Source organism: Hippoglossus stenolepis, chromosome 10 (genome assembly GCF_022539355.2).
Source record: "Hippoglossus stenolepis isolate QCI-W04-F060 chromosome 10, HSTE1.2, whole genome shotgun sequence".
Classification (NCBI taxonomy): domain Eukaryota; kingdom Metazoa; phylum Chordata; class Actinopteri; order Pleuronectiformes; family Pleuronectidae; genus Hippoglossus; species Hippoglossus stenolepis.
In genome coordinates, this window is record NC_061492.1 from 15,185,664 (window position 1) to 15,208,365 (window position 22,702).

At 44.8% G+C, this 22,702-nt stretch overlaps 1 protein-coding gene across 1 annotated transcript in view; it reads right to left on the reverse strand.

Annotated features, from left to right (window-relative positions):
• Positions 1-465: 465 nt before the first annotated feature.
• The window catches only part of crim1 (cysteine rich transmembrane BMP regulator 1 (chordin-like)), a 37,735-nt gene continuing 15,498 nt past the window's right edge, over positions 466-22,702 (reverse strand). Inside the window, exons 5-15 of the mRNA XM_035167439.2 lie at positions 20,288-20,467; positions 17,071-17,274; positions 15,991-16,119; positions 15,097-15,250; positions 11,884-12,005; positions 9,446-9,664; positions 7,364-7,579; positions 5,301-5,522; positions 4,412-4,531; positions 3,843-4,021; positions 466-2,851 (exon numbers count right to left, since the gene is read on the reverse strand). Coding sequence (XP_035023330.2) covers positions 2,657-2,851; positions 3,843-4,021; positions 4,412-4,531; positions 5,301-5,522; positions 7,364-7,579; positions 9,446-9,664; positions 11,884-12,005; positions 15,097-15,250; positions 15,991-16,119; positions 17,071-17,274; positions 20,288-20,467 — 1,940 coding nt within the window. The 3' untranslated portion in view covers positions 466-2,656. The remainder of the gene's footprint in view (positions 2,852-3,842; positions 4,022-4,411; positions 4,532-5,300; positions 5,523-7,363; positions 7,580-9,445; positions 9,665-11,883; positions 12,006-15,096; positions 15,251-15,990; positions 16,120-17,070; positions 17,275-20,287; positions 20,468-22,702) is intronic.

Here is a 22,702-nt window from a genome sequence, read left to right on the forward strand (position 1 = left end):
TTTGTTTAGTCGCTCCTTCCGGAGAAGCGTCTTCACCTTGAAGTTTATGAGCAGGCTTTGACGGACAAGTCAAAACAACAGTGCAGTCTGCACTGAGGATTATCCAGGTTTCCAGCTCTGACCTGCAGGTCTCTGTTTTCCGGTGTTTTATTAGGCCACTGGTTAGATGAGAGGTCGACTTGCTCTTCACTCACACTCAAAGCTCAGAGGACCCACCCTCCCCCACCCACCTCTGACACAACCCATCAATGCTAAACACATCTGCTCGCGCTACTGAGATAAGAACAGTCACGATGAGAAAGAAGAAAAAGATCAGATTTTAAGGACCTAAGAGAGTAAGAGAGGACAAATTCCCATTTGGAAGTGACCAGATGTGCGTGAGTCTGCAGGTGAGATAGAAAACCACCAACAGATAACACATTAGATGACATCACTGCACCTCAGAGTATCACCACCCAGAGCCACTTTGGTTCACACATTTATTTTTCAAAATAAGTGTAAATGTTACAGTTCATCATCTAGGAAACATATTTACAGGGTCTGCAACAGTGAAATAAATAAGGTTGAATAGAATATAGCAGATACAAATGGTAAATGGTCTACAATGTACAGCAGCTTTAGCTACCAAAAGATCATTTTTCAAAAAAGACAAAAAAAAAATTCTCAAACTATAGTTTAGTATTAATAAATAAAGCTATGTGAAAAAATAAATAAGGTATCTTCTGTCCTACTAATTTAAACTACTTTTTTTTTTTCAAATTTTTTTTTTTTACACATAGAAGAACAAAGAATTGCGTAAGCTTTTACAGTCACCTCTTCATTTTAAAGCACATGGTCATGATTCAAACAGATAAATCTACTGTTACTAAGAAAACACTTCAGTATTAATTGGTCTCAAACCAATTTTGGCATCAGAATGTTCTTTGTTTTGAGAAATTGGCAATGGATTGAGAACTCTTGATCCACACTTTTCTACGAAACCTCGGTTTGTTTCACAACGCTTCTCGGAGTCCAGCCTTCACCGTGCTGATCAGATTGGTGCGGAGCCTCTAGCTGCAGCAGCGTGTTCACTCGAGTGGTTTACGTGGTGTGCTTAATATGCCTATCAAATCCCTGATTAGGGCCTTTATCCCTCCAAGAATCCTGCAGTGGGCTTTCTTAAAAAACACTGGCTCCAAAGAAAAAGTGCTACGTCTCTTGAACATGCTCCTAACATTGTAATGTGTACCATTTTGTACAGTTACAAACAGTAAAACTCATGTCCCCACGTCATATAATTCACTAGTATAATGAAGAGCTGATGAGAACCATCAGTGACGCTGTCCAACCTAATCTGTTCATCTTAATAATGGGTGAATAAATTACTTCTTTTTCATTATGGGCTAACAGTTATTAAATGAAAGATATGAAAGGAAATGTATTAAGGCTATAGAATTAAGGCGTATTATTAACCATCAGTAACATTCCGTGTGAACGGTAGCTCCACACACAGACACACAGAGCCGTGAATGAAGCGATGAAGTGAGGCACGCTATCAAAGCCATTCCTCTCAGGTCTCCTCTGCAGTCAATAAAACTGACATTCCTCCCGGACCAGCATCACTCCACTTCATCTACAACCCTGCTGCGATTCCTGACTTGATGAAATACAACTGACGGAGGAGCCAAGCTCATACGAGCCCGAGTGGAGATGCTGTGTGAAGATTGTTGGCTTATCGCCTTGTGGACCAGATTAGAGGGAAAAATTCACGTATTTGTTTTTCTCGTACAGTTACAGTACGTGGTTGGGGGTTTTCTGAATGGAATGACTCGGGTCATTTAAAGGTAGAAACAAGAAGCTGTTGCATGGGATGAGTGTCCTTCCTGAAAATGAGGCGAAGGAATGCTTAAAAGGGCATTTTCAAAAATGATTCTATCTGGCCCCATGGAGACATCCATGATACAAACGAAAGGCGGCCAAGAACAACATTTCAACTAGTACAAATACTGTAGAAATATACAAAAACTAAAGATGGAAACCACACATTCTAAAGCAGGGGTTTGGATCTGCGGGTCTATATATTCTGTATAAAGCCTGTTGACTCGATTTGGCTGCTGGACTCATTTCGATCCAGGTGGATTATCAGTTCCTTTGGCCTCCCTGCTGATGCTACTGATTACATCCATGAAACACTGCAGCACTCAGGTGGGCAGTCTCCTCTCTCCTGTCCCCTTCAAACTACAGCTCAAACCCCTGTTTGTCCTAAAGCTTTTTAACGCCCCGCTCACTGCCTCCACGTTCCAGTTTCCAAGGAGGCAACATTAAGCAAAAAAATATTACAATTCACAGTCAAAGTCTGATTCGGACAGAGGAGTCTCGCTGGCTGCCTCTTTCTCTCTTTTAAAGCAGAGTGGCCGTGTCCTTTGCATGTCCACCCCGTCCGTCCACCTGCCAGCGTCTCACTCCGCCAAACACAGAAGAATACGTACATGCGATAAAAAGAAACCCAAGGTGACTGGCTTTGTCTCTCGTGGAGCACCCTCGGTTTTGCTGTCACACAGAGAAAAGGGTGGGAACATGGTGGCGGCCCGAGGATACAGCAGTAAGAGAGAGGAGGAGGTGTTGGACAGCTCTGATCTGCAGAGTCTTGAGTGGTGTGTATGTGTGTGTCCGTGCTTTAACGCGACGTCCAGTCTTTGCCCATGCTCAGCTTGGCCCTGGGGATGGTCATCTTGTCCGCGCAGGGGGAGCCCAGGTCTGGAGAGAAGTGGATGATGCCGCAGTCGTTCTTCACGTTCTGAAATTTGTTCTCCTTGGAGGGCTCCATGTAGACCACGGAGTTCTTGTTGACATGCTTCTTTAGGATCACCGTCTGAGGAGAGAGATATTCAAATTAGTTTTAATTTTTAGCAGCAGAACATGGGGGATAGAAGCTTGATAATTTATATTAAAAAACTGCTTTTGTGAAAATATACAAATGTAAATATTAAAGACAAAATTCTGACAAAGCCGTAAAATTGTGAGAATAAAGTTATAATTAAACAAGAAAATAGTAATAGTATAAATATTACGAGAATAAAATGGAAAATTGGAAAAAAGGAAATAAACAGCAAGTTGAACATGCGCTGGTCTAAGTTCCACTCATGGATCCAAAATCTTGATTCAATCTGATTGTTTCTTGAGAAACAGAGAGATCCCTTTGAACATCAGCAGATGTAACCAATAATAACTTCAGAGTCGACCGCTACCAAACATTTCCTCCATCACAAAAGAGGCCGTCTGTGGTTGTTTCTTGGAAATAGATGGGCTCTTTCACAATCTCTTCAAAGGGCTGATACTTTTGATAGTGTGGTGCTGATGTGAAGGATGATGCATTTTGTTATTTGAGAAACTTTGCGTTCCTCGTTTTAACACAGGCGCGTGCCGATCTTCTCATACGGCCATAAAAAATGACATGCAACCAAAAATTATGACTTTACTCTTGCGATATAATGACTTCATATTTGTAATATTACGACTTTATTCTCAAAATTGCATTCTTTCCCCTTTAACTGGCCCCAATACTCTGTCATAACAATATGACTTCTGAAAACAGTCCCTTACAATTATTTCTCTGACACCTCAATCTCATTTCATGGTGGGGCTACAGACTTTAGGACCATGTTCCAGTTGAAAGTGCGGGACAAAGGAAAAGCACCTTAATCCTGACATCATGGCAGGTTTGACGCCCCCCCCCCCATGACCCCTCCACATATCAACTCTGTTGTTTATGTGAAGGCAGCTGCTTAAATTTAGCACCTTTTTAATCCACGGCTTCAACATAAAAGAGCTGATTTATGTGATGTGCAGATAGCGAGGGTTACCTTCTTTGGTGCGCTGTAGCAGGACATCTGCACCCACTTCTTCTTCTTGTTGATGAGTAACGCCACGATGAGGAAGATGATGATGGCTAGGAGGAGCCCCGCCAGGATCCAGGCAGCTGATTGGTAGATGAGGGCCATCTCTGTTTGGCTGGGGTAGTTCTCACCCAATCCTGGCTCATCTGTGGGACACAGACAACGCTGATTAGATTTCCATCCCCGCACGGGGAGCTTGTCTCACTTCTCACGTCATTGTTGTACTATGTGCATTCACTACATTCAAAAGGGATGATGTCTTTGCTTTGGCATTTGGCAAATATCCCCGCTCGGTGCTCATTGCTGAAAAATGAACGCTGGAGGTCCCGAGAGAGATCACATTAGGTCAGTGTTCATTTGTCATAATTGTTTTAGCTAGTTTACATTTCACTACACCCTCCACTGGTGTAAACACTCCCAGGGATTGGCAGGAGCTGTCGAGCAATGATGCCAAATAAACACAATGAGGTTACTACTACGCAGTGTGTTAACTTGAGAAGGGTGTAATGAAGACATTGGGTTTAATGAGCAGGTACCTGTTTCGGCAATGATGGGCGGCACAGTGACAGTGGTGATCCACACCGCGCTCTCCACTGTCGTGACCGTCTTCTGTCGGACGCTGGTGGAAACCATCACCGGCACTGATGTTGTGAGTTCTGCGCAGACAGGATTGAGATCAGTTACCAATATGACTGGTGTGTAAACATCCAACTGTGAGCGAGTGTGTGAACTCCCTGGTGTCTGCTCGATAAGCCGTGTTTATAGGAACTGTCCTAACTTCCACTGCACCACTCTGTAGAAGGCGTTGCGTTAAAATAAGCTGTGTTTTCCACCGGGCAAATAGGAGAAACAAAAGAGCCGGTGAAACGGCTTCATATCAGGGTGAACAATGGGAGCCTATGCCGAGGTTTTCCTCTATAGGAAAAGCTGACATGGAGCTTTGACTTCCTGCGCCGCCACAGAGCGAGAGCGTCGCGGGCCGCTTCAGCCGGGGACAGGAAACACGTGTGAATGTGCGGATGCCCGAGGAATGTTTTTGCTCCGAGTGCACCGTGTGTGTGTGTGTGTGTCACATGGAATGTTATTCCGAATGATTGTGTTTGCCCGTGTAGCGCCAGAGTGGCGAGGACTTATGAACAAACATACACACATATGCAGTCTGGAAACCGTCGTTTTCTCGGTGACGTGCAGCATTATGAATTATAACCTTCCCAACAACAGGCTGTGCCTTGTTCCAGTGGCACCGCTTGTTCTATAAGTAATGGTAGTTCTACACAAGTTTGACAGCTCTTCTCAGCATGTGGAAGCTTTACATAAACTACACCTTAAACTAGAAAACTCACATTCTCATTTATTTTTAGTCAAACAAAAAATACTCTGAAGTCTGGAGACAACTTTGGCACAAGGCGACACCGAAGGACTCACCGAGACAGTGTGGGCAGCACTGGCCCTTGCGTAAGACGGGCACCCTGCAGTTGGCAGCAGGACAGCGCTGAGAGAAACACTGAATGGTGCCGTTGTTGCAGGTGCAGCTGGTGCAGGCGTTTGCCTTCCAGGAGTCTCCAGCCAGCAGCACGTCCCCGTCGCTGGTTATGCAGTACTCCTGCTGGCTGTTGTTCACCGGCAGCAAGGGGCTCAGCGTCTCCTCTGTGGTTACACGCAGGTATAAATAGAGTCAATCATAAAAGTATACAAGTGTTAAAGTTAAGACATGGAACTTAACAGGGCTTGGTAGTGTATGGTTTGAGCTACAGTTTAACTTATCATTTGCCTTTTTGGAAGGAAAAACTAATTTAGTCTTGGACCACGAGAAAACCAACATGACGCTCGGCGAGAAACTTATTTGTTTTTGCTCAATATCTCGACTTCCATCAGCACATTAAGATCCTTGTTCAATCCTGCTATTTCCAAATCGGAAATATTGCTAAAGTCAAACCCATGCGCCACCAAAACATAGAACAACTCATCCACACCCTCATCTCCTCCAGCCTGGACTGAGGCAATTCATCTTACAAACACCCGACCAAGAGAACACATCTCTCCAGTCCCAGCCGAGCTTCACTGGCTCCACTTCCACTTCAGTGGTTTAAGAATGTATTGATCACTTTTGTGTGGCTCCGCTTCGTGTTGCAGATCTTTTAACCCTTTACTCTGCTCCGAGACGCCTGAGATCAGAGAATCAAACGCTGTTTAAAGTCCGACGATAAAGGTTTAAAGGGGATCATGCTTTTAGATTAGGGTTAGGGTTAGAGGTTAGAGGTTACAAACAAACGCTCCCTCAACATCAGATCAGTAGAATCAGTGTCTCGTTTGAAAAAGTGGGTAAAAGTTCACCTGAAAAGACTGACATTTTTATAGTTTTATAATTTTATGTTTTTTTATATTTATTATATTGTTTTAATGCTGTTATTTTATCTGTTTTAATTTATCGCACTGCTGAGTGAGATTTGGCTTTTCTATGACTTGCTAGTTTTGCACTTATATTTAATTGTGTGAGTTACTCTAGTTATGAAAGGAGCTATAGCAATAAAGTTTGTATTATTTATTATAGTCTGTGTTGTATATACCCACATGGAGACGCCTGCTTCCACATGACTCATGCGGTTCAGCCCTGCTGTTTAACATCCTGATCCACACTGGTTGTTGGGCCTGTAGGGTTGCGTTCAAGATAAGACGCTTTACTGAACGTTAAAGACAAACATAAGTGACTCCATACGACAGATGTCAAACCAGTCTCAGACCTTATCTGTCTCTCCGCAGGGCCTGAGATCCACGGCCCTCTCCGACTTACTTCACATGTAAACACTGCACTGCCTACTGTAACCATACATCATGGGGCCTGTCAGTGTGATGTCTCTTATTCCCACATTCCTGGTGACCAGGCCCATACATATATCAAAGGCCGGCCTCTGACAATCTGCTTTTGTGAGGGGAGATGCAGCGATAAGGCGGGCCGGCATTCTCCAGAAGGAGCAGCAGCTCTCAGGCGCAGTCATGCATCGCTGATTTGTGGGCCTCATGCTCGGGAGTGCCTGGGATACGTTCTTTTTAGGAGTGTGAGAAAGAGGCTTCGAGTGTTTGGGTGCAGTTGTAAATAAAATATGCTTGTGGGGATTTTTTTTGTCAGTGTTTGCCTTGACATTTGCGTCAAGAGTGTATTCCCATAACCAATGCAAATGAACGGGGCAGATCCGGAGAGATTAGTTACATTCTTGGCTTTCCAGCAGTAAGAGTGTTAGACTCCGGTATGAACCGCTGGGTGAGAGCCGTCCACATGTGCTGCTGCCGCCTGCCCCCGAGGAGCCCTGTGTAAACCCAACCGGTCCTGGCTGGTTTCTTTATGAGCCTGTGTGCCTGCTATAAAACGGCCCGACAAAGTGCAACATGCGAGACCTTTGAAAGCCACCAGCTGATAGCACATCCCAAACAGATTTATACGCCTTTTCCAATTCCCCCCCCTTCTTTCATGTCTTTTTGTATTCCGTTACCTGGACAAACGTGGCAGCAGGTGTCCTTGTTCCTGGTCGGAGTCTGGCACAGAGCAGGGGGACACACTTCTGTGTCGCACAGGACGCGTCCCTTCCTGCAGGTGCAGCGTGTGCACTCGTCCAGGTTCCACGTCTCCCCCTCCACGTAGAACTCCCCCCCGGGGGCTCTGCACACCACCATGTCCATCCCCTCTGGCTGACCGCTGCCTGACTCATCTGCAGAGTTAGAGGAGAGGGGGAGAAATAAGGGAGACAGTCATGTGTGCGTTGCCATCAAATTCACATTCTGTTGGTGTTCTCAGTGCCAAACATTCATTCATTTAGCTCGGGACAATGAGCGTTACATGATAATTTACGGGAAACAAAGATTCTCTAGAGAGAGTAACTGACTCTCAAGGGTTTCTAGATGTGAGGATCCGTGGGAGAGCGGCCGTACGTTAGAAAGCAGCCTCAGGCCAGGCAGCGCAGGGCGGTGTCCAAGTTATGTTTTGACACTCATCTATTTGAAAACATCTTTCTGTCCAGCTGAGTAGCAGACATCTGCGAAGAGTTAGCCCGTTGTCCCCCGACTGCAGCGTGTGCGTAGCTTCTGAAAGTTGTAGACATTCTTTCACTGCTAAATATTTGAACAGCCAGCTGAGTCACTCCTCCATAAATACACCGCATGAGTCGGAGGGTTGTGGATGAAAAAAAAAAAAAGTATGGGTGTGGATCAGTGGGCCTCTTCCATTTTTAGAGAAACAGACAGAGACTGTGTGTCTGCGAGTGTAAGTGGTGGGCAAGTCGAGGGCTTAAAAGCGGACTAATGACCCGGAGCTCTCGGCTGAATGAGCTGCGAGGGGACGATGGGCTGCGCAGTGCCAGATGTGTGTGTGCGCGCCTGTGAGCGTGTGACCGAGCCGCGACTGATTCTGAAGAAGTAATTGAGTGAGACCAAAGGCCCGCTCCGAGAATGAATGATTCAAACGGATCTTTAACCGATGGAAGAATTAGTTTTCAAAGGAGGTTATGTTTACGCAAAAATGACTGGACAGATTAACACAAAAAACCTGGTGGAAGGATGTGGTATGTGTCAGGGAAGAAGAACCCATTCAACTTTGGAGTGGATCCAGATCAGGGGGCGAATCCAGGATTTATTTTTCTTTAATATTGCACAATTCATTCGTTTTTCCACATTTTCATTGATTTCTCAGAGAAAAATTTCGGGGACTGATATTCATGAATGTGTGCAATGTGTTGCAGATCCATATAAATGGTCCTGATCTCGTGAATTTAAACGAAGGACTGTTGGGCCTTGGTGGAGGTATACGCTCTACTGAGTGCCTTTCTAGTTCAAACTTTATTTTCCTAATTCTGGAAACCGTTTTTATCGGTTATGACAACACTGCGCTCACAGGATGTAAATGCTGAGATGTGGGCACACGGCAGGATTGCTCTCATGAAGTCATGGAAGTGAGACGTTGACTTAATCACTCATTACACAAGAAGCTGTGTGTGCTCAGCTATGACATATGGTCAGTGGGGGAACCATAAAGTCACTCTGTAAATTGGATGTTTTAATGGAGAGCTTGAGTGTCATTCTCCTTCATTAACTCTTTGAAATGAGTTTGACTAACCTGAGGGTTTGTTTGAAACTGATTTGATCGTCTCTGTCTTATGTTCCATCCCTTGGAGTGATGTCACTTGGAGAGTTCAGTGTATTATTACCGATAGGAGTGATGAGCAAAACTACGAAAATATGAAAATATTTCACCTGTTCATAGATATTAGCTGTGTGCATATGCCTGATTTTGCCTGATTCCCCAAAAATTCCCAAATATTTTGAAAAACGAAAAAAATTGAAAAGGAATTCATAGATCTTTCCTCTTCATCAAATTCGCTCCAAAAGTTAATGTGTTCTTTCTTGGACGGCACCCTAACCCTCCACCAGGTTCAAAGACAATTGGTTCAGTAGTTTTTTTGCGTAATCTTACCAACAGACGGACAACGGTAATAACCAGGAAATATCCTTTTATATTGGTCATGAAATATATTGAATAACATAATATAAAGTCACGTTTGAATATATGAAAAGAGACGTACCCTCACACGTAGGACAACACTGGTCAAGCCTGACCACTGGGTGAGCACAGCTGGGTACGGGACAGGAAATGAGCACGCACATCTCCCGGCCTGAGTGGCAGTAGCAGTCGCGGCAGCCGTCGTGCCAGCCGTCGCCCTCCTCGTACCGGTGCCCGTTGGAGGTGAGGCAGTAGATGGGCGTCGGGGCCAGGGCGGTGGTGCTCGGGACGTGGCTGCTTTCTGGAGACACAAATGTGAACGTGCAGACATTAGGGAGCGGGACAAGGACATGTGGAATAGCTGTGCAAAACAAAATTCCAAAAAAGAAACGTAGCCAGTTATGACAAGATGGCTCGTGAATTCAAATGTCATGAAACGAGGTGGAAGGAAAGAACCCATTAAATTTTGATGCGGATCGAGATCATGGGGAAGATCCAGTAATTTGTTTTCACTTTCTTTCACATTTTCAACTTTTCCGTTGATTTCTCACAGAATAATTCATGAATCTTGAAATGTTTAGGGGACCGATATTTATGAGTGTGTGTAATTTGGTGCAGATCCAAATAGAAATCTGGATCTCGTAAATTTGAAAGTGGTTTCATAAGGGGACTGTTGGGTCTTGGCTGAGCTATGCACTCTACTCAGTGCCAGTCTAGTTTTGGTTTAATTTTCCAATAAACAAATTTATAAGACACAGTGTATGACATTGCACAGCTCATTCATATTCAGAGATCTATTATCTTTTATTTTAATCTTTCAAAAACACACGTTTATTAACATGCTCCATAAAAAAAGGTCTATCCTTGAGTAGATAAACAGTCTACACAGAGACTGATCCAAGAGTTTCAACATCAGGTAAACAGGTTTATTTGCAGTAGGTAACACTGGTCTCTGTGTGATGAGGAACCACATGTACTGATCCGAAAAGTATATTTGGGCCTGACATATTTATAATGCAGCCAAACTGGCAAAATAAACACATCACATAAAACATGGCAGGGCATAAATATGGCATCTGCACACATATCTAAATAGAGCTGCGCACACAGTCCCTCTGTATGAAGCTAAACACCAACAGGAACCAAAACAAGCAGAACATAAAAGTCTCCATGTCGGAGCAGTGAAAGGTCAGCGGAAATCAAAGCTGCAGCTCAGTGGATTCAAACTGCGAACGGAGATCCCCTATCTGCCTCCAGCCTCCAGCCTCTCCACTGCCAACACACTGTATATTGTGACAAGGTTTATCCATTAGGGAGCATGTTTGGTAAATGTCACAATAATCTATGAGGGGGTGTTACGCTCTGCTGGTACATGAAAGGTCAGGAGCCTGCAACAATAAGCAGGGCGCGCTCTCTGGGGACCATGACTACACAAGTTTAATAATAACCAGGGTCCAAAATACAAAAGGTTTACACTGTGTATGTAACATGAATGTGTTCAGTGGATTCCAGAGGATTCTGTGGAAAGTAGTTATTTTGTCCTCGTTAAGGGCTTAAGGCCGTTACAGAGAAAAAAAGGTAAATGCTGGTTGTTGGGATCAGAGAAGAATTCGCAGTTTTTAAAATGTTTAGCAGAAACTACTTCACTTACTGTATCTAGAAAGACATTCAGTCGAGACATATTTAAAGGTAATAGACCTCTAAATATGCATGAACTGTGCATCGTCATACACTGTGTTATAATGAATTTGATTATTGGGAAATAAATACCCAACTACAATGACATTCAGACTGGTGCATATCTCAGCCCAGGCCCAACAGCCGCCTTAACATCCTGGATCCACTCCCAGATCCAGATCCACACCAAAACCAACCAACAAACGGGCAGAGGTGAAAACATAATCTCCCTCGGGGGGATAATGTTTAAATCTGTATATAACATACACATATAAAATATGTGTATGAAAACAATACCTCATCACCTCAATTAAGAAAGGTTACTAGGTCTGCAGGGCTGAAGGGGGAACATATAACTCATGTTCCCCACCTACAACACACCCGACATGACTACATGACTCAAAAAGAGTCTCCATATACATGAAAACGTGTGTCATATAATTAAGGGAACACACACATACACAGAGCTTTTCCTCCACTGTTTGTTCTGTGCTTGGATGGAAGCTTCGTTTCCATTAGACACGCAAGTGATCGTCCCAGCGTCCAGTGAAAACTCGCTGAGCAGCACATTGAACCGCCACAGAAAACGTCCTTTCATAGCACAGGCCATTGAAAAGAATGGATTTCAGAGCACAGTGGTGCCGTTGTTGCATTGGCTCCGAAAAGGCCTTTAGATGACTTTAAAATGATTAGGTACCAGCCTATGGAAAACCATAAATGTATATTTCTACATTTTATGTCAATCTGGCCTATTGTATGAATTTAATATCTTCACATGGAAGTGGCTGTACTGCATTTAAGTGAATACAATTTGCATCTCGACTCCAAACAGAGCTCAGTTACCTTTGCACATGCAGACAGAGCAGCCCTTCCGGTTCTGTCGATAGCCATCGCTGCAGTGTTGGTCACAGGTGAAGGGGGGACACTTGACGCAGCGGCACATCTCACAGCCGTGCTTGTTCCTCCTGCGTAGCAACAAACACAGGCACAACTTCCATTCAATTATCTGGAGAGCATGTTAGAAAGTAAACAACATCACTCATGTTCATAATTGCTTCACATCGAGGATATCTCCGAGACGAGAGTTCTATGGATCAATGGGGCCTCGAGATACAGAGATCCAGATGCTCCAGTCGGGCATAATCAACATCTGGACCTGTTTTCCCCCTCCCTATATTATCTGCCTTTGAAGAAGGCCAAATAAAAGGCCAACATGTGAGATCCCTGCGGTTTGCACATCATACCAACCCAAAAGACTCCAAAAACAGCAATCTAAAGCCAATTCAGATGCTTTCAATTCACCCTGCTGCCATCCTTATTGCTCCAAAAGCCCTTGGCGGACTCATAAGAGCAGGGGCCAGATAAGAACTCGTGTAAACATGTTGATTGGGGGAGTAGAGAGACGCACAGAAAAACCGAAAGAGAAAGCGAGATAGGGCCTTTTGCCGGGTCATGTTGATTTTTAAAAGTTCTGTGATAATTGTACCGAGCTGACCACGGGCTTATCCTCACACACAGAGGGAAGAGGAGGACGAAGCTGCAGAGGCTGGAAATGGTTGGATCCAGTTATGTGCCTAATAAAACATGGATGAGCTGCAGGTTGATAAACTGTCCTCACCTCGACCTGTATCTCGCATTTTTCATCCTCCCTCCCACCATGTTCCCTCCTTTCTCATTCATCTTCTCCCAACCTCTCCGCCTCCCTCTCTATCTCTTTCTCCCACCCTCCAGGTAAGTGATGATACCTATTTAATGAAGCAGTGGCCTCATTTGGCCCCTGAGTAATGACTCAATTAATCTTCATCCTCCGGAGCGACGTAAATAAAAGGAAGCCCTGGAGCCCAAGAGGAGCGGTGCTGTGTCCCATGAAGGGGACGGAGCATTGTCGGCCTCAGCAAACACAGGAGCCTATCTATGCTGAAGCAGCAATAACAGCTTTTGAAACAGCACTGCGAGGGCTTGGCCAGAGCCTCACTGTACAAATACAGAGACAGAGAGTACTGCGACCTTAGAGCAAGTGCTTTGTTTAAAGATGGTGTGTGGAATGCCAAGCAGCGCTTTGGGCTCCAGGGGGATAGAGGGGGCTTGGGGAGGCACCGGTGGGGCCCCCGGGCCCTGGGACTGCTGGCTCTGCACAATTTCCAGTGCGCCGCAGCCGTGATGGCCAGAGGAATACCGCTCATGACCCGTGTGGTCACAGCGATGATTTTGAGCTATGAACGATGGAAAACACAGTAGTGTCCCACAAAAAGACCCGATAGTAAGAACCACCCTGAGCTTACCCTTCACCTAGAGACTGTTCGGAAAATCTTTACAAGGTTTACATTCATCCGGCGCCCACAGCTCGGAATATGTACATTACAGTACTCACAGGATGTCATCAATACAAGCATTGCAAACACAGTGATCCTTTGTGTCTCTGTTTCTTTGTGGTGGCTGCATGCAGGGGACCTGTGTGAGAAGACAGATCTGCATTGTAGGGCTGGCAAGCTCTCAGAGGATTTTAGACATCTGAGGCTCGACTTAAACAGCTGCTTATGAAGGATAAAGCCGGGACTTCCTGCTCCTCTTTTCCCTCTCCTCTCCTCTCCTCTCCTCTCCTCTCCTCTCCTCTCCTCTCCTCTGGCACCCCACGCCCAACATATCGGTCCCATCTTGCGCAGCGGCTCCAGAGAGCACGGCCTGTATACGTTTTATAAATGCTGCTTTTGTCGCGATGTGTTTTTGATCGTTGTTTTGAGACAGGACGATGATTTATGAAATGAGAGTTGTGCCTGGGGACCAAATGTCTCAGAAAAGAGCACTTCCAGATGTTTGATTGGGTTAAATGGGATTAGGGGGAGAGGAATTGTAGGGGGGGGACTGAGAGGCCAGCGTGGACCTCACAGTGAATAACGTGCACACACAGGCACACTCTCTCACACACAGATTTAGACCTGGGATTGGCCACCAAGGTAGGGCCTTTGATGTTGGATGCCAAACGACTGTTGCAGTGGCCTGTTGTGCTTCCTCCTGAACATGACCAAACAGGCCCTGACCTCCAAGCAACACCTGATAATATAATACTTCTTTAATGAACAAAAGCTGTTTAGATTCAGGAGGGGACCGGAAGACAATGCTATTTAGGAAATATAATTGCTCTGACACGCCTGCCTTGTTTGGTCCGGACTTTTGGACATTTCCATTTAGTCTGAACCAAATTTACAAGTGTGAAAGGTTCCTTTGAGCAAGGTTCGGACCAATGGACCAAAATTGAATCCAACCCAAAGGGGTGGTCTTGGTACGGATCAAATTAAACCATAGATTGGTTCGTTGCCTTGTGCAAACACTTGTTTGGATAGTCAGGACTTTTGGATTGCAGGAAGTTGAGATGGTATTTAACAATAGAAGAAGAAAAAGAAGTGGAAGCAGCTCGTAGGATCGCTTGAATTCTTCGCCTCTGATGGTATAATGTTTAAATGGCACGGCGTTCATTTGGTGCATTTGAACTAGTGTTGAGTACGGCACCTGACGCTGTTGATGCTGGTGGATCAGAATTATACAGTGTCAGCAAAACTACCAACATTAAAGAAATCAATCTTTTCATTTTTTCTCTCCATTCAAATGGAAAGACTACCCCCTGCTTTTTTAAATGCACTTTATTCATAAAAGACAATGATTGAATCGACAACACGCACCCAGAACTACAGTGTGAAACCAAAACTAACCGGATCAAATTGAAACAACATGACAAAGACATGAACCTTGACTCATACTTTCAGGAATGAAACCCCTTAACACTGGGATGTTGTGGCGCAACCTCCATTTTGGAGTAAAACGTGAAGATGTGCTTCACATTGTACATTGATCATAATGGAAACTCATCACTTCTCACTGTCAAAACAGAATTTCCAAACATCCACCATTATCCATATTTTCCTGTCTCGTTAGTGTGTAAGGGTAAAGTGCACAGGTTCATCATGTATCTGCACGTTACGTCACAGGCTGCCGCAGACGCCTTTAAAAACAGGCTGAAAACAGCGATGACAAATGAGTGTGGCCGCTGGGTGTACTTACACATATCCATAAGGGCAGGTCTTAGTGCAGGTCAGGGGTCGGCACTTGGGCATGGGGATGCTGCACTCACACACCTCACAGCCAAAATCGTCCCTCTCGTATCCCATCGGGCATTGCAGGGAGCAGTATCTTTCCAGTTCGGGGCAGGAGTCATCTGAAAGAGTTGAGGTAGAGGTCATCTGATCACGGGCACAACAATCCATCAAAAGGCAAAGGCAATGAGTCACTGTGGGGCTGTTTAGGGAACATTCCTATGACGAAGACTGCGGCCGCGGGTGCAAATAAGGGGCAATGATTAGATACTTTGTCTTTGCTGTTGTCAAAACTGAGTGGTCGGTAAATTAGTTTGACATCAGTGTGAGCAAACGTTGTGTATGTTGTATGTCTAGCACAAGAAGCAGCATGTCAAAAGGAAATTTTGTTCATACTTCTGCAGGTCAGCCCCTGAAACTTTAACCATTGAGGTGCAAACACAGGCTACATCCATACTACTCTGTCTTCGTTTAAAAGCGTCATTTTTAAACCAGAACGATCCCTGTCTACATGAACGTTTTTTGCTCCGTGTCAGTTTTAATTCCAGTCCATATTCACACGCCTCAAAAAAAATATCACGTGACCAAACACACTGGACATACATGTGCCGATTTTAACAGGAAGCATTGTAAGTTGGTTGTTAGTTGCAGAAAACGCTGCTGGACATCTTTCGGATAATAGCTAGTCTCCTACTCCTGTTAGCAGTTGTAACATTGTAAAATACAGAATTTAACTGCACTACAGCTGTAAGAAAAGACAACAGTGTCAGCCACGCTTGTAATTCTGAAGTAGTGTGGACGCCGGGCGTATCTGTAGCGGGGTTGTATGGATGTAGCCTCAGCCTGAGGAAAGTGAACTTACTGCTGAGACACTGGCAGAGGAGACATCCATTTCTGTCCTGCTGGAAGCCGTAGGGGCAGTCGTTCCCTGACAGGGAGCAGTTTTCCAGGGGAGGACACAGCAGGGGGCTGACGGTTTCATAAGAAGGCTCTGGTGAACAAAAGAGACGATGGCGGGTGAGAAGTCTGCATGAGAGCAACAGCAACAAAACATTTCTTTTTTAATACATCCCTCCTGGTTGGAAATATGTGCGCTCGGATCCCCTCTAAGCTTTTTGTGCCAGCTGTAATAGGCACCTATTTACACTATTATTTTGGAGTAAACAATAATTACAGATAAATATAGAGCAATTACACCAGGGTGGGTCGCACTGTAAGAGGGGATTATACCTCTGTCTCTTATATAGCGTTGAACTGTCTCCTATCAATAAGTTGAATGTGTCTAAAGTTTTAGCCCTATCAGGAATGAAGTCTGTCTCTGACACTGCCCAGACTTGAATCAGAGCCAGCTTTGTTGAGAGGCCAAAACAAATGAGAGCAGTTTAGAACAACACACACACACACAGCATATGCACCAAAGCTTTTCCCGTCAAACGACCCTTGCCACGTTCAGTAGGAGGAGCGGGCCAATGAGCTGTGACTAATTATGCTCACAAAAAAAAGGATCCACTTCAATTATGGTGCCTCCTGCGTTAAAAGCACGCCACAGCCTAACGCACACACACACACACACACACACACACACACACACACACACACACACACACACACACACACACACACACACACACACACACACACACACACACACACACACACACACACACACACACACACACACACACACACACACAGGTGGGTCTCATTTTGGCGGGCAAGGGCAATAAAGGAACACAAAGAACCCTGCAGCTTGAAGAATGCTCGGTGGCCTCAGCTTTAATGAGCCCATGGCGACACGGCCTCTGTAGCAAAGCTGCGGGGCCACAGGAGCCTCCTACATGTGGTATGCGGGCTACTGCGTATTTCAGATAGATATGAGCCATACGTCAGATATGATAAATATAAAAGATATGGTTTGAAGTCCCAACCCGACTCCCCGTACCTTCACAGAACGGGCAGCACTCTCCGGGGATCTTGACAGGGTTTTGGCAGCTCTGTTTGCAGGCCATGGCCGTGCAGTGCGGGTCTCCATCCACACACTGGCAGAAGGTGCAGTCGTCCTCTTTCCACTGCTCCTCGTGCGCTCGCAGCTTATTATTCGACCAGCAGCTGGCCTTAGTGCTGTCCAGCGACAGCAGCTCCACATCTGAGAGACACACATGTAGGTTAGGGAACAAAGTAGGAGAGAAGAGGAGAATCTTTGATCCGATTCTTAGCTCAATAGTGTGATTTGGCAGCAATGAATGGAGTTTAGAACCAAGACCACAGTCCAATCCTACTGTACAGTACAATCCTATACTGTAACTGAATTGACAGGAGGGTGAGTGCAGAGGTGATAGAAGTGGGATACTCCATGAGGGAGCTAACGAGATATGGAGACTGGTATGTCACCAAGAGCTATGGCGAGAACACGTTTGAATTTAGATGACTAATTTAGATTTATAATATAATTTATAGTTTTGCGAAACAATAACTATTCACGTAGAAATTGACATAATGAGTGAAGGGGTGATGACGTCCATAACTGCTGGTCTCCACAGCCGCCGCTAATCTCTCGGCTAAAAGCTCCAACTCATCCATGTGAGTTTTAGCTGTTACTCCTGAGTTTAAAGTCCAGGTCAGCGTTTTATTCCATAAATCTCACTACAAAGGAAAGAATATTTTAGATCTGTAGCCATTAGTAGGAACCGTAAAGTTTGACAGTTTAAAACCCGATAGTGCAGCCATTCGGCTCAGGATGAAGGGATGTATCGTGCCTGAGCTCAGTTGTGGAAGCCCACTTTCCCCCCCACTTCCTATAAACAGTTTTTTGTTGTTTTTGCTACGGCTCTTATTAGCAACAGAGGTTAGAAGGTGGTCCCTGCGTTTTGTTTCCGTGTGTGTTGGAGTAAAACAAAGGCAGTTGTGTAGAGGATTCTGCATGTTTACGTGTTCGCTGCAGCTTTTTGAAAGTGTGTCGGAGGGAGTAAGGGGGCTGTATACTTCACACAGGACTCCTAATTGCCCTATCTGATCCCAGCGGAGGTTTGGCTGCTGCAGTTCAATCCATCTGGCTGTGATTAACATGAACAGGATCTCTTTCTGTCTCCCTGTATACACCTCGTGCATGCTGTACCGTGACCCTTATAATGAAAATGTTCAAGGGTCAATCCAGGATTTTGGTAGTTCGCTGCCATGAAGGTGGGCGACTTGTAAGAGACGGATAAAAAAAGAGTAGAGATAATTGAGAGTATTTGCAACCCCTGCCGCAGAAGCTCAGATATCCTACTTTTCCCCCCAAAGTACTGGTCAAACTCCAAATACCCCAAAGCCTACACTTCCCATAATGCAACTTTCTTTCAGACATTTTTTGTTTCCAAGCCCAAGCCAAGATTTCCATTAGTTTACAAAGACAATGCCTCTCCATGATTGTTTTCACAGTCTGGTACAACATCAAGTTTCCCGTGTAAAAAAAAAGGCAAATCAATTCAAGCTTGCCAAACATTTATGCAATAGATGAACACGTGCTTTCTTTTGGTCAATTACTTCTTTATTAATCCTGTATTCATAGACTTTTTTAGTCCAGTTTGGACACTTGACTTTATGAAATAGTGATGGTGAATATGTCTGCATCATAGAAATAGATGGACATCTCCACCTCCTTCCACTATCCAGAAACGAAGCTAAAATATCCTGGATACAAATGCTGTCATTTTGCGCATTTGGAGTGAGAGCCTATACGCAGTAGTGATCAGGGGATAGAGCCACGGTACCATGGTATCATAGATAAACGTTTGTCCAGTCACGATTCAGACTCGGCTGTTTTTGTTACACCCTGTTTTTTTATTTTTATTAATTAACGAATTACAACGTAACTTCCCGGAAAACCGAGCTGTTGAACACACATCAGTGCGATAAGAACCACTTAGAATGAAGGAAAGCATCTTTGAGAAAAAATTATTTAACGTGTACTTTGACTTTTTAGTTTGCCCAATTCACCTGCCGGGAATCTAAATGTTCACTTTTCTGTCAGCTCTGTTTTTGGTCTCCATCAACTCACAAGAGAAAATCTATGTTTACCCCCTGGTTTCTGACTCTGCCTCAGGTCATGTAGTATACAAAGCTTGTTTTGCTGCCTGCCTCTGCTGTAAACAATCTGAGTGGTAGAAATGACCCAATGTAGTAAAGATGTCGGCTGTGAAACCAAAACCATTAGCGGTAAGATGCTAAAGCGCTACACAGAGGAGCGCAGAACTGCAGCTAGATGATAATTCAATATGGTTTAATCATCACAAACAACTCTGTCACACTGATCTTTTATAATGCTGAAATATTGATTAGTACAGCTTCAAGTGTAATCGTCACCAGTTCACCTTTAATACATCTCTTAATCCAGATTTAAAGCATAACCACCTTTGTTCTCTGCAGTGAGCCGTGCACTAAGCATGAGCAGCTTTTCCATAAGAAAAAGATGAAAGCATTCCATCCCATCTAAATGCCTGCACATTCCAGGTGTACCTCCAACACTGACCTAACATGATCTCCTCTGCAGTTTCGCTGTTTGTCTTCTTCTCTATCTCATGAGCCCGATCGACTGAAGCCACGCAGGCAGAGGCCAAAGCTGGCAACCGTCTCCATCCACAGGCTTCTGGCAGACTGTAATATGGCTGCCATATGCGCTGCAAGCCATATTTTTTAACAATCCCAAGTGCACATATCACAGCTCCCTACCTGGCTTTGAGCACATGTGTTTTTGTGGAGTGGCTCCCCTCTATTAAGCCAGGGCCCGATATTACAAAGCCAAGCCGTCCACTCTAAAAAAGGGTTTTTATGTTCCGCAGTCTCCCCAGTGGAAATGAATCACTAGGCTGGCTCTTTAGTGTGCCTCTTTAGTATGCCAGGTATGTTAACAACTGTGGAAGCTGGTTATATGAGGAAGCCATTAAGGTAGGGTCACTGGAGGTAAGTATCAGGCAAGGTGGATTTTGATTTTGACTCGATACCCGTCGGGCATCAACTTTCCGCTCTGCCACACAAGGCCTCCTGTATGCCACATCTCCAGTGGCATATGTCAAAAAAAACATGAGAATAGATCTAAATCTACCCATTTTAACAGCATCCTGTTCTACAGAATTAAGAATTATGTTGCCCTTTCTCAGCGAAATACTAAAGACGTGTACCTAAGCAGACAGGGCAACACTCGCCCTCAGGAATGTAGAAGTTCTCACAGTCCAGCTCAGCGCACTCTGCCTTGGAGCAGAAGGAGATTCCTCCTCGGCACTGACACAGCCAGCAGGGGTCCATGCGGTACACCTCTCCCTCTGAGAACTCCTTCCCGTTGTGGATGCAATTTGGGGAGACTAAGGGGAAGAAGAATGAGTAAAACACAAGAATCAGATGCAGTCGATGAAGACAGATGCCGTCAACCTGATGCCGAAGACCACGTGGGGAAGATAATGCTTAACACACTCGACAGACGAACGCACTGGCAGGTGTCCTTCACATTTGGCAGGAATCAAGCCCAGAACTTTCTCCTCATGACTATAGGACAGAAAAATGCAGTTTATCTTCACAAACGTCAAGTTCGATGAGCGAGAGCCTGTCCCAACTGTATACAGTCAATTACAAATTCATAAACAACCATTCTTTTTTCTGCTGTTGATGTGAATCTGAACCAAATGGTGCCGAGGTGGACCCTGATGGTTGAGGTTGAGCCTGTGATGTTGGACATGTGGCATCTAATAGACAGTGAAGCCAAGTCCATTAGCAAATATTTCACAGGTACATCGGGGACTCAAGAAGGTGTTTGACTCTTCCAGTGCTGCATTAAATAAAACAAGAGTTGTTAGTAGGGTTTTGGCAAAATTGGGGCTCAGTGTGCTGGTGGCAGGTGGAGTGAATCAACGACTTGGCCCAAATTCCCCAAAAGCATCCAAGCACATTGAACGTCTTTTGACTGAATCCCCCCTACTAGGAAATAGAATGAGCTTACTGATCGTATGTTTAGACAGGTGGGCTAGCAAAGACAGAACACCTACGGGAAAACCTTGACCTAATCATTGCACCCATAATGTAATTTGATTATTAAATGAGTGGGTTATGGATTGCGGCCCGGAATGCCGTTCTCTGTTTGATCAAGTCCGAGCCAGAGAGAGAACTAACAGAGCCCGACAAGGACGAAGCAGGCATTTTGTTTTTTGTGTCCGGACCCGACCCAAGCCCGATGTTTTACCCAATTACAGAGCATGTGCAGTGTAAAAAAATCAGGTACCTAGCCCAGCCAATGTCGAACCCACCCTTTGGCCAAATATCATTTCAAAATCTCTGTCAACACACGAAAGTCCAAACAGGCTCGGGTTGGGTATCCACACTCCAGTATGTGTGTGGATGAGAAAAAAACAAAGAAACATTCTCAGTCACAATTTATACAAGATGAAATGTAATCAATCATTAAATAAAAAATCGATGCTAGTTTTGTGGCCGACGAAAAAGAAGATTACAGCATGACATCTCTATGGTAATGCCACACCGCTCATTCAAATGCACCACAGTGGCTTGATCTTCAATAACCACACGGCAACTTCTCATCAAACACACTCGACATGAGGGAAGTGAGGCAATGTGGTTATGTAAGAAACCTCCAGACTCGTTGAGGAGTAGCTACACTAGTTAAGTGTGTAAATGTATTGCGCAGATGTGAGCAGATGTGGAGCCAGTGGTTTCTATAAATGAGAGCGGAGCTTACGGCGGCATCTGTATGCCAAAGTCTTTGAGCGCAGACTGTCTGCACCGATGACCTCGTGCCTCCCGACAACCAGCGCTGCACTCTTAATACAAAGCAGGTGGGCCAACCGAGTTGAAAGTGGAGTGGGGGATTTGTTCTTTTATTCTCTTCCTCGCTCCCACTCTCGGTTCCATCCCCTTGGCCCTCTTCCTCTCTCGTGGTCGGTATTCCTGCCACCCCTTCCTCGCGTGCAGGAAAAACCAGGCAGAGAAAATGCAATAAGCACTGGCTCGAATCGAAAGGCGAGAGCGACGTTTTTCAACACTCACAGAAGCAACAGGAAGTCACATGAGGCGAGTCTCACATGTGATTTCTGCAGTGTTTGTCAACGGTAATCCCTAAAACAACTTCTAGTCTAAAATTCCAGTCATGCTTTGTGATGTTCAGTCTTCCCTAAATTGAGGTGAGGATTGGATGCGGCGATGGATGGGCCATAAAACACTGGCCCGACTCTGTCTAAACCATTCATAATGGACTGTCATACTGGTGCTTCTTGCGGTTTACAGGCAACAAAACCCGCAATGGGAAACAAGACATGACTACACATAAATAATGATGTGATTTATAAACATTACAGTGATATGTTTGATCAGTTCAGAATAACCGTTGACAATTTGGAAACAGAGTTTAACTAATGTTACAAACACCACCGCTCAAGAAAATGAAATGGCTGTTTATAACATACTCAGGCTGAGCTGCAGGAAAGCGATTAGTGTGGTGATCTCAGCCTCATTGTTTAACGCCGGCGTAAATCTCAAAGGAACATGTGCAGTCATGAACCTGCCCTCTACCCAGGGCTGACCACAGGGGA